The 12546-nt window shown below is 41.5% G+C and overlaps 1 protein-coding gene across 4 annotated transcripts in view; it reads right to left on the minus strand.

Annotated features, from left to right (window-relative positions):
• Positions 1 to 12546, minus strand: part of dpp6a (dipeptidyl-peptidase 6a) — a 1528415-nt gene that overhangs the window by 913897 nt on the left and 601972 nt on the right. The window contains exon 1 of one of the 4 annotated variants that reach the window (XM_043690730.2): positions 10392 to 10518. The exons of the other annotated variants lie outside the window; for them this stretch is intronic. Coding sequence (XP_043546665.2) covers positions 10392 to 10427 — 36 coding nt within the window. The 5' untranslated portion in view covers positions 10428 to 10518. Of the gene's footprint in view, positions 1 to 10391; positions 10519 to 12546 lie in introns of those variants that run through there. 4 annotated transcript variants of the gene reach the window in all.

The following is a 12546-nucleotide window of genomic DNA, read 5'->3' on the forward strand; positions in this document are numbered from 1 at the left end:
CTAAGAGCTGTAATCCTTTGCAATTTAATAATAGAGGGTCTATCAGTGTATGCTGTTTCAGCCGCTTTTAAGCGGGCTTCAAGCAAACGCTGTTGTTCTCCTTTTAATTTCTTCTGGGTCGCTGAGTAGGAGATGATCAAGCCTCGCGTGTAAGCTTTGATGGTCTCCCACATCATTGACGGGTTGCTAGCTGTACCTGAATTAATTTCTAAAAAAGTTTTAAATTCTTGAGAGAAGTACTTTACAAATTTACTATCTTTCATTAAGAAGGGGTCCATACGCCAATGCCGAGGGGATGTCCCACTGTTCCTCGCCTTAGTTTCCATATATACAGCAGCGTGGTCAGAAATTGCTATATTACCTATTTTACAGGATGATATGGAATTTAAAAAAATTGAGGGGGCAAAAAACATATCAATTCTGGTATGACATTTATGTGGATTAGAGTAGAAAGAAAAATCTCTACCCTGTGGATGAAGACATCTCCATACATCTACTAATCCTAATTCTTTGTTCAGATCCATCAATTGTCTAGATCTGGGAGATACTCCTGCAGTACTCTTGGGAATCCTGTCTATTTCCGGATCCATAATACAATTAAAGTCTCCCCCTATAATTATATGACGGGCATCAAAAGCCATCAATTTTGAGAAGGCTTCTGTTATAAATTTAAAGGGGTGTGCCGGGGGGCAGTACAAATTTAAAATCCCATATTCCTCTCCATTTATGAGAGCTTTAATCAAGATATATCGTCCAGATTCGTCTTTTATCTGCTTTAGGATTTTGAAAGGGAAATTCTTCCGAACAAGAATAACAACTCCCCTGCTTTTTGAGCTAAAAGAAGAAAAAAAGGCCTGATCAAATCCGCCCTGTCGTAATTTCAAGTGTTCTTTATCTGACAGATGCGTCTCCTGTAGGAGAGCTATATCAACTCTTTCCTTCTTAAGATTTGATAATATTTTCTTCCTTTTAAGTGGCGAATTACTCCCTTTGACATTCCAGGTGCACCACTTAACCGATTGATCAACCATAATCCTCTGGGCCAATCCGAGACCCCTCGGGAGGGGGAACCCTATCCGGAACATCCCGAGCATGGAACATGTAAAATTTACAAAAATAAACCCTCTTTAATACACCCACAACAATACAGTAAAAAACTATTTCTAAATAAAAAAAATATAAAACGTATCTAAGTGGAGACTTTCCCCCTTGTTCCCAGGGGGCATCACTTCCTCTCCAAAAATCCCTCATATCCTCTCCCAACCAATGCCCCACCCTTGACCCAGGCACTCCTCAATAAAGTGAGGAAAATTCAAATATAATACAAAGCTAGAGTTAACAGTGAGCACCCCACCCCCACCCCTACCAACACCTGGGTATATTTGGTAATGTTAATACCATATATAAACATATAACTATAAAATTACCAGTTCAACAAATAATAATTAAATATGATAATACAAAATAACGAAGGGAAAAACAACCCCGCTCCTAAAGACAGAGGTAAAATCGAATAAGGTAACCACCTCCCCCCACCAACATTAACCAAATCCCCCAACTTATATATACATACACATACATATATATATATATATATATACATACATACACACACATATACATACACCCCTCATATATACATAAAATAATAACAGAAAACAACTCCAAGGGGGGGGCGGGGGGGAGAAAATCAAATCCCTCTCCCCTCCCCCCATAATAATATTAAGCAATAAGGTAAGAAAAAAAAAGGGAGGGGATATAAACCAAAACGGGGGGGGGGGAAGGCAGACCAACATCCATTATGTCCTACAGTTTATCTAAGAGAGTCCAAGAATTCCTTAGCCTTTTCTGGTGATCCAAAGTTATATACAGAACCTTCATGGTTAAAGCGTAACATCGCTGGGTAGCGTAAGGAGTACTGAACATTTAAGTCCCTTAAACGCTTCTTCGCCTCGTCGAATGCCTTCCTCTTTCGAACCAGAGCCGGGGAAAAGTCCTGAAATAGCATGATCTTGGATCCTTTGTAGATCATAGCTTGGGGGTCTTTTCCGAGATTTCTAGAGGCTTCTAGGAGTATCTGCCTCTCCCTGTAGCTCTGCAGCCGGAACAGGACCGGGCGTGGGCGCTGGTTCGAGCCGGGCCCGCGTATTGCTACCCGGTAGGCCCATTCCACCCTTACCTGGCCTGATCCAGCTTGCAGATTTAAAAGTTGTGGCAGCCACTGCTCCAGGAATGCTGTAAGCTGGCCTTCCTCTTCCTGCTCGGGAAGGCCCAGCAAACGAATATTTTTTCGACGACCTCGATTATCGAGGTCGTCAATATGATTTTCCAAGGTCCGGACTCGCTGCTCGAGAGTCCGGACCTGATCCACGGCCGATTGAGCGGTTGTCTCCGAGGTCGCGGCCTTTAGCTCCGCCCCTCCGACTCGGCGTTGAATTTCATCAATTTCACGGTCGTGCTTCTTCAGCGCGGCCGACAGCGACTCCCAACGATTCCTGGATTCGACGATAAAGGCATCGATCTTCGAGTCAAGCTTGGAAATCATTTCTGTAAGGCTTGCTACTGTTGGTAAGTCCCCCGGGGCGGCTGTGGACGCCTCTGCTGCAGCTGGAGAGTGTGGGGGAGGGGTTCCTGCTTGCTGAGAGCTGCGGGCTCCCTTCCCTTTAGTCATTTTAACTAAGGATAAAGTTGCTTAAATGTAGCTTAAATGTAATATTAAACCACTAATTCAGTTACTAAACTATTATAAATGATTTATAAATTATTTGGTGAGCTTGGTAGGGGGTAGGTGACCCACTGTGCCCAAGTCTTGGGAGGAGCACTATAGACTCAGTCTTACTGGGTCGCCGCCATCTTGGATCCCCCCGAGATCCTTGATTGTTAACCTGGACCAATCAGGATGTCATGGCTGACCCATATGAACTGGAGATCACCACAGTCCCGGGGTGGTGATGGGGTGGTGATGGGGCGGGCTGTCCTAGGGGTGGCTGGAAGGCATGAGAGGGGGGATGGGTAAGCCAGAAGGTGGGTAGGCCGTCCTGATCATGCTGGGGTGGAGGGTGAGGATGTGCTGTCCTATCCTAGAAGTGGCCGAAAGGTGTGTTAGGGCAGACCGAGAGCCAGAAGGGGCATGGAGTGGGCTGCCTTAGAGTGGCTGGAAGATGGGAGGGATGGGTGGCTTGCTGGGTTGCTGGGGGTTCTGTATTTTATGCACTGTTTTTTATGTAATTGGACTGTCATATAAGTACTTGTCATTGTTACTGTTTTGTGACGATGGAAAGTGGGATTTGAGGTTTGTCCTAATTTCCCTGAAAACTGGCTGAACGGTAGGGTTTGGGGCCTGGCTTTGCCACTCCGCTCCCTTGTAAAATTGCTGTTTCTCTGTGTACAGCTGTTAATGTTGTTAACTGTTTTGTAAACTGTGTATCGGTTAATAAAATATAACCAGGAAAAAAATAATAAACTGGAGCCCTGGGGTGGTAACGGGACGAGCTGTCCTAGAGGTGGCTGGAAAGTGTGTCAGGGCAGACTGAGAGCCGGAAGGAGCGTGGGGCGGACAGAGAGCCAGAAAGGACATAGGGGTGGGCTGCCTTAGAGTGGCCGGAAGGTGGGAGGGATGGGTGGTTTGCTGGGCTACCAGGGGTATTCATGTTATATGCATTGTTTTAATTATCGGTTGATCAGGCTGTTTGCATGTCTTTATGTCTACTGTTTCCTCTTTGGTAAGTTAGGGTGGGATTTGGGATTCATCCGCATTTTCTTGTGAATTGATGTATGGTGGGGTTTAGACTTTAGCTTTGCTGCCCCTTTCCCCTTTTAATTGCTGCTTATTGTAAACTATGGTTTATCATTGACTGTTGACTTTGTATTTTTTTTTGTACAGTTTAATAAAATAACATATATAGTGGAGATTTAGAATCTCCTCAGTGTACTGTGCACAGGTAAATAAAGGATGACTTGATGACAGGATACCGACCTCTATGCAGTTATTTCAGCTGGATTCCTTCAGTTAATCCATACTCATTCTGCAAATTTTGTCCATGGATTATCAGCTCTCTAACAGTTTCACCACTACCAGCTGAGTTGTGTATCCATAGCAGGGCTTATCCTTCCAATGCTTCTTTGTGCAGTCTGTAACATGTACTATACTCCAGTCCTCTGGCACTACCAATGTAACTAAAGAGAATTGGAAGATTACAGTCAGCATCTCCAGAACTTCCATTCCTGTTTCCTTCAGCATGCATCTCAGCATGGAGACTTATTCATGCTTTTTAAACTCTGTATTCCCCTGCTAATCTTTTTTTTTTATTATTTCACTTCTGTGACAACACCTAAAGTATCTGCACCAAAGTACTCTCTACCTAAGATGGGACTGAGAGGCGACGTTTCAAACTATTCACTGCACTCATTCGAGTGCATGTGACAATAACTGCTTTTCTAATCTTTAGTACTGTATCACCAGCCATTGCGATTCCTCCTCATCACCACTTTTTGGCCCATCCAAGATCTCAGTATCTATTCGGTTCACTAGGACTTTGGCAACATCTTCTTTGCCAAAGAGAGATGTATTTAATACATCAGCTATTCTCTCTGCCTCCATGTACAGATCTTTTTACTGAAGTCGAGTCATCCTTTTGCTACTGTTTTTAGAATTTATACGTTTTTTACAACACATGAAAATAACAGGCAATGATCTAGTCAACACTACAGCTGTAGCACTGCAATGATAATTGGTGACAACTGATGAATTACTTCTTATTTTTGACTAAACAACTATTTATCCATCCATTTTATAATATTTCCATCTATCCTATGGTTTGGTCCAAAACGATAAGAAATAGTGCCAAATGCCTTCCAGAAATCCAAGTAAATACCATCCACTGACTCCCTCTTACCAATTGGTTCACTCATCTTTTCAAAGATAATAAATTAGTCAAGAGTGACCTTGCACTCTGAACAAGTATAATATTGGCTCATGCCCTCATGCAATAGCTCATTCCGGTTCCTTTCCTATTGAAAATGCGTTGCATGTGCTGTTTTCCAATCCTCGGCATTAAAAATGAATGAATGAGTGAGGAACAATGACGGGTCAACTTAAGTAATCAGTTCAGGTAAACATGTAATCCTTCCCAAAATGTGCTATTCCATGAATATGAGTGTGTGTAAACATTGCTAACTTGTTCCTGTAATAATATTGCTTATATGTGTTATCAATAGTCCCATGTTTAAAACAGATAGTGTGCTATATTTGGTCCCATGCATTCCTAATGTGTTCCACATATTTGTTGGGATTTACCTTTGAACTGAACCATTCAGACTGAAGCTATGAACACAATTCCAAATCCTCCTGCAGCAAAATCTAATTGTTATTTTGTGCTTCACCTTGCAGGAATTTAACAATACATTTGAACAACATGCTATTGCTAATTCACAAACTGGCCAGCAAGTGTGGTGGAGGAGAGTTACACCCTGAACACCCAGAACTTGCTCATTTACACTGTTCAGTCATGTGCTTCTCACATAACACATCTCTCTGTTAGCCTCCCCATTACTTAGAAAAACAAGTGGCTTTGGGCCATCAATCATCCACTTAAAGTCATTGCAGGAAATTGAGACTAGAAATTAACAGCTAATGCCCCTGTTTATTGGCATAGCAACAGTCAAGTCAATGTCAATCAACCTCTCTGATCCAGCAAGTGAACAGTTTATAAACCTCATTCTTGTTTGTATTAACTAGTTATTACAGATTTCGGTAATATCTGAATTGAATGCAATTTTTGCTTATATTTTTGTGACCTTTTTCTTTCCACTTTTCTCAGTCTGATTTGCTTGAACTCATGGGTGATAGTGGCGACGTAGTAGGAATGCCACATGAGCAAGCAATCCAGAAACCTGGGTTAATGTTCTAAGGATATGGATTCAAATTTCACAATGGCAAATGGTAAAATTCGAATAAAATTATGTTAACATTTTTGTAAAACTCATCCGGTTGGAGAAGAAAATCTGTCATTCTTACTTGATCTGACCTATATTTGCCTCTTGACCCATAGCAATGTGACCATAAGACCAGAGGAAAGAGGAGCCGATATTGGCTATACAAACCATCAAGTCTGCTCCACTATTAGACCACAGTTGATATGTTGCTCAACCCTACTTTCCTGCCTTCTCCCATAACTCTTGATGTCCTTACTAATCAAGAACCTACCAACCTCTGTCTTAAATACACTTAATGACTTGGCCCCCACAGCCTTCTGCAGTAATGAGTTCCACACATTCATAACCCTCTTGCTGAAGTAATTCTTCCTCATCTCAGTTCTGAAGGATCATCTCTTCACTCTGAGGCATTGTCCTTGAGTCCTAGTCTCTCCTACTAGCAGAAACATCTTCTCCATGTCCACGCTGTCTAGGCCTCTCAGTATTCTATTTGTTTCAATCAGATCCTCCCCCCTCCTTCTAAGCACCATCGAGTACAAACCCAGAGTCCTCAATCACTCCACACATAACGAGTCCTTCATTCCTAGGATCATTCTTGTAAACTTCCTCTAGACCCCCTTACAACTCCAGCACATTTTTCCTTAGATACGGGACCCAAAAGTGCCCACAATATTTCAAATGCAGTGTGACCAGAGCCTCAGCTGTACATCCCTTGAATTTTGTATTCGAAATGAATGCTAACATTACATTTTCATTCCTAACTGCTAAATGGACCTTAATGATAACCGTAGCAGAATCCTGTACCCAAGTCCCTTTGCACTTCAGATTTCCGAATCCTTTCACCGTTTAGAAAAGAGTCAATGCCTGTAATCTCCGCACCAAAATGTATAAATACTTTCCCCCATTGTATTCCATCTGCCACTTTGTTACCCATTTTCCTAGCTTATCCAAGTCCTTCTTCAGCTTCCCTGCATCCTCAACACTATCTGTCTCTCTACCCGTGGTTGGCTGTTAAATTCCGTCTGGATCATTAGGGATGGGCAATAACTACTGGCCTAGCCAACAATGCCAAATCTCAGGATTGAATAAATAAACATTCACTCTCATTTTCCATTATTCCTCTTTTGACCTTAATCATTAAATCTCATTAGCTAACATAACTGATCTAACAGTTCTTTAAATTTATAGAGCTCCCATCGTAGTCCCTATACCATTAGCAACTTAACTTCAATCAAGCTGAAGGGTATGGGAAATAGTCTAACTAATGCTCAATGTTGCCAGATGTCCTTTTTCAGTCAGAGGCATTTGAATGTGATGAAGGTTCTTGATATATTATAATGACTATGTTTGCACAATGCTTAGTGCCATTCATAGCTGCCCCAGCATTGAAGCAGTCCATGTCTAAATGCAGCAAGACCTGGACAATATCCATAACAAAGAACTGCTGGCGATCTGAAGTAAAACCAGAAAATGCTGGAGGAACTCAGGAGATCTGGCAGCATCTGTGGAGAGAAAAACAGAGGTAATGTTTCGAGCCCAGTGAGTCAACTATGTTCTGACAAAGGATTGTGCTGCCAGACCTGTTGAGTCACCTGGGTAAAAACAAGGACTGCAGATGCTGGAAACCTGAGTCTAGATTAGAGTGGTGCTGGAAAAGCACAGCAGATCAGGCAACAAGTCACCTGGACAATGCCCAGTTTGGCAAGAAACATTTGCACCACACAAGTGCCAGGCAATGACCATTTCCAGTATGAGAGAATCTAACCATCACTCCTTGACATTCAATAGCATTACTAACGTTGAATCTCCTACTATCAACATCCCGGAGGATTACCATCGACCAGAAGCAGAACCATGGCTGCAAGTACAGGTCAGAGGCTAAGAATCCTACAGTGAGCAACTTACTTCCTGGCTTCCCAAAGCCTATCCACCATCTGGAATACTCTTTAATTGTTGATACTCAATGGCTGCTTTTTAACTAAGTTCAACAATTTCAGGATCATTGCTTCCATTTTCTTTAGCTATTGGTAATGTTCCTGTTATTAAAGTCAGCACGTCCTGTAGACCCCACTATTGTTTCTCCATTGTCCCAAACATTGGGTTTCTTTTCTTGGAGAAGAGGAGGGTAAGAGGAGGTCTGACTGGAATATTCAAAATCATCTGGTCGGAGTACGTAGGGTGAAACTGTTCCCACTCGTGAAAGGATCAAGATCAAGAGGATAGTAGACTGAAAGTAGTCAATAAAAGAAGTAAAAAACATGGAAGGAAAAACCTTTTCATGCAGTGAGTAGTTAAGACCTGGAATGCACTGCCTGAATGTATAGCAGACGCAGCTACAATTCAGGCATCTTCAAGGGAATTAGGTTGTAATCTGAAAAGAAAGAATGTATAGGATTACAGAGAGAAGCTGGGAGAGCGACAGTGATTGAAGTGCTCATTCAGAAGGCCATCATATACACGATGGGCTGAATAGCCTCTTTTTATGCTGTGATTATTCTGTGATTATTGCCCCCTTTTGTCTCACATCACGCCTTTTGTCATTTAATCACTCCTTCCATCCAACCAGGTTTGTAAGCTCATTTTGTAATTCCTTGCACCTTGCTCTCCCATTTTCTTTGCTTCTGTACTTGCTAAAAGCTTGTTACACCTCAAACTTTCCAGTTCTGATGAAAGATTGTCTGCTAATGCGAGGTCTCACTCAGGCATCTGACTTGTCCCGATCAGCTAGTATCATAACAGCAATGTCTTGAGAATACCATTATCCTCCATCATTTCCTTTCTGGCATCCTGCAAGTGACAGTGAAGTAGAATAAGCTTTGAATGGATCCCTAGCCAGTACCTTCTCTTGTCTGAGCAGAACAAAGCTGACTTGTCCTTCTGCCCCCGTGTTCCATTGTTATTCTGAAGACACAATCCAAAGAAAATGAATAATTTACTATCTCAATTTTGCAATAATGAAGTCACGGTTCCTGCATTTTCTTCCAATTAATAATTAATTAACAGCACAACTAGGTACGCAAACAATATCACATCTGCTAAAGAAAAACCGCTTCTGTCCACCACAAACACATCATTCCCATCAAATACAATGGCAAGTTCTGCTTGGACAACGTGCTGTGTTACCCATTGCAATTAGGCTTGGGCACTCAGCTCAAAAGTTCTGCATAAGATGTGACCAAAAGGAAATGGACCAATGTTTAGCTTTGTAGCCAAACATCAGTCACAAGACTACCTTTCATATATTGTCTAATCGATATAAACTGTCACGTTAGACTAATTTTTTTATTCATATGTTAATCTTCCCTGAGACAGAGGTCACATAACATTTTGCTTGAATCTTGTTACCATTCAATCATTATCAGCAAGTACATTCTCCCAGTTTGAGTTTTTTTTAAACTTTAATTATGATCAAAAGACCCTATGTACTCAGAACAGGTGCAGTTCTGGAGAGGGGTCACTGGTCTCACAAGGTTAACTCTGCTTTCTCTGCATGGCCCACTGAGTTTCTCCAGCAATTTCTGTTTTTGTTCAGGAACTGGAGGAGAACAGTCAGCTCCATTCTGCTGTTCAATAGGATCATGGTTAATCAGGCAGTCCTCACATCCACTTTCCTGCCTTTTCCCCGTAACCCTTGATTCCCCAACTGATCACAAATCAATCTATCTCAGCCTTAAATATATACAAAGGTTCTGGCTTTCACAGCTCTCTGTGGAAAGGAGTTCCAAATACTCACAACCCTCTGAGAGAAGACTTTTGCTCAAAATCTGTCATGAATGGATATCTGATTTCCTTGGTAAACGAGTATATAATCAACCAATATAAAACATCAACACTCTCTCTCATGTACCAAAGAATAATCATTAAAGTAAGATTAAAACATATTCCAAGTGTTGGATATATGCTTGATCAAAACTTTGTTATGATACAAAAGTTGACTTCCATGTACATGGCAATCAATGTAATATTAACGACACGGCTGCAGGCTGACCATAAACTGAACAGAACTAACAACCTTTTTACCTTCAATTCAGCAGCAACCGTAAAGATACTTCAGCCACAGACCATCAGTGCAAACCACCATTTTTCAAGATTGTGGGTAATTTAGGGTGCTGTCAATGCCTTTATTTCACTCTTACTATTCCGTACATAAAACCAGTCTGTCATGGAAGATTAATAGGGTAAACAAAATGCTAACTCTAAGAACATGATGAATAGCCCTAACCAGTGTTGTAGGAAAACAAATGGACTGAATGGTATTGTAAACTGTTGTTTATTCCTCTGTGCAACAAAGCAAGTAACAGTCCTTTCTCCCTAACAAGTGAACAAAACTGGCAAAGAAGGAAAACATTGTAATCTATACTTCCCTGTGAGAGCGGAACAGTCGCAGTTCAGTCATGTAGGGCTATCTTTAAACCACACGTATTTTTGCATCTCAGTCCACTGTGCTTTTTACACACCTTCCAGAAGTTTTTCACAGCGTTCAAGGCAGTCATTCTCCAGTTATGTTACCTCTGCTGCTGCTGCTGCTGCTGCTGCTGACTGTAGGTAAGTCCTTGTAAGTCGACTGAGGTGAAGTTAAATGCACCACATCCTTTAATATGCGGACACACCCAACCGAGCACTGATCATAACCACACACTCCGCAGCATAGCATATTTGCAAGCAATGGACAAACATGACATCAATAAATTCTAAGGGATCACTTATCAGTTTCATTTTTAATGGAAGGGTTGCTTCAGGTCAGATGGATCATTGCAGATTCCCCGAGACTATCAGAGTACAGGGTAGGTTAGTAAAGGTGAATCTTTCAGATTAGCAGCTACATGACTAGCCAGACTCCACAGATTGGTAACGACCAGAAAAACAAAAGTTTATTTGGTGAATTTCCTCAAAAAATACATATTTACGAAGGGCATTTGGAATTCAGCATACCGAGAGAGGAAATTCTGATGCGTTCAGATTGATACATATATGTGGTCCATGTGCCCAGAGGGAATTCACACAGTCAGAAAATGAAATTTGGAATGGGGCTAAGGTCTCAGTTGGAAATTTTGCAGATACTGATGCTATTTGTTCTGGTGAATCGACAGCAAGTTTTGCACACCTCCAAACTTCTAATAGTTTTCTTGAAGTGAACAGAAATGGAAATTAGAAGAAGTGTTTAAGGAGATGCGATTTACCATCAGCCATTTTAAACCACTGCATAATTGCAATTTACCTCATTGAAAACCATCATGTGCAGTAAGGATCTAATTTATTTAAGTGGCTCAAATGTATGGTTCCCTTAAAAAAACTTGTTGATGCAACCTCCTGTTTTGAAGGTCAGCTGGACAGGAATGTGTGCCACTTTCAGCTCATGCAAGGGGATGTGGGGTGGATTTGTGTCAGAAAGCACCTGAAACCGCAGATCTGTACTTTGACACCAATCCTGCCCAATTCATATTAGGTTCAAACTATTTCAAACTGACTATCAACGCAAAGAAAAGGAAGATGGGTGTAAGTGTTGTGGTGCCAAACACACGCTAGGTAATCAGGACTTTTCTTGGCCAGTTTGTCTCTTTGTAAATGTTTTTGTCCCTCTAGGTATGCAGGGATCAACTCCTCGCTGAGATGAAATGATCATGGCTGCCATTCATCAGCCTATACCCTGCTCTGATGTACACCCCTGACTCTATGACAGTGAGTGTTAGCTTGCTATTTGATTGACAAGGCATAAGAGACCAGTCCGAACTTAAATGCACAAGAGCATACATTGTCAGCAGGAATTATTGGATGAAGAAAGAACGAAAGGTGTGCTTTTATACAGCACCTTTCACAAGGAAAGGCTGTAGGAGAGTGATAATATCACAGGATTTAGTAATACAGAACCTCAGGCTGCAATGATCTGTCAACATAGGTTTGAATCTCACCATGATGGATGGAGAAGTTCGAATTCAATAAAAATCAGGAATTAAAAGGAAGCCGAATGGTGATAATGTAACCACTGCCTCTTGTCATTAAAACCCATCTGGTTCACTAATGTCCTTTAGGTCAGGAAATCTGCTATTTTTACATAGTCTGGCATACATGTGACTCCAGGTCATCAGCAATTTGGTTGTTCCAGTTCCAGGGCAATTAGGGATGAATAATAAATGCTGACCTAACTTGCCATGCCCACAGCCCTCGGGCAAATTTTAAAAATCTCACATCTCAAGGTTTCTTGACGATAAAGAATCATTGACACAGTGCCATTGTGGTCACGTAGAAAACAAATGCAGCAAATTTGCAAAGAAAAACAATAAGTTTCCAGTAACAGCAGCATGATATCATCTTGATTATCTATTTTAATGATGTTGGACATGGAGCAAGTATTGATCATGACAGGAAAGAAAACCACCCCCACCACTCTCTTTTAAAGGTTATCAAACAACCTTTAACCTCCAAGTGACAGACAAGATGAAGCCTTGGCATATCATCTGAAAGCTGGCATTGCTATTATGGAAGGTCAGCCTGGGTTTCATGCTTTAGTCCTTAGAATGGGACTTATACCCACAACTTACTGACTATGCGGCAAAGGTGCTACATAGTCTGCCGTGACTGACACTTGGGCAATGCCCCTGAATGGAAATCCTG

Source organism: Chiloscyllium plagiosum, unplaced genomic scaffold, assembly GCF_037043375.1.
Source record: "Chiloscyllium plagiosum isolate Xiang-an unplaced genomic scaffold, Cpla_swu_hap1 HiC_scaffold_5, whole genome shotgun sequence".
Classification (NCBI taxonomy): domain Eukaryota; kingdom Metazoa; phylum Chordata; class Chondrichthyes; order Orectolobiformes; family Hemiscylliidae; genus Chiloscyllium; species Chiloscyllium plagiosum.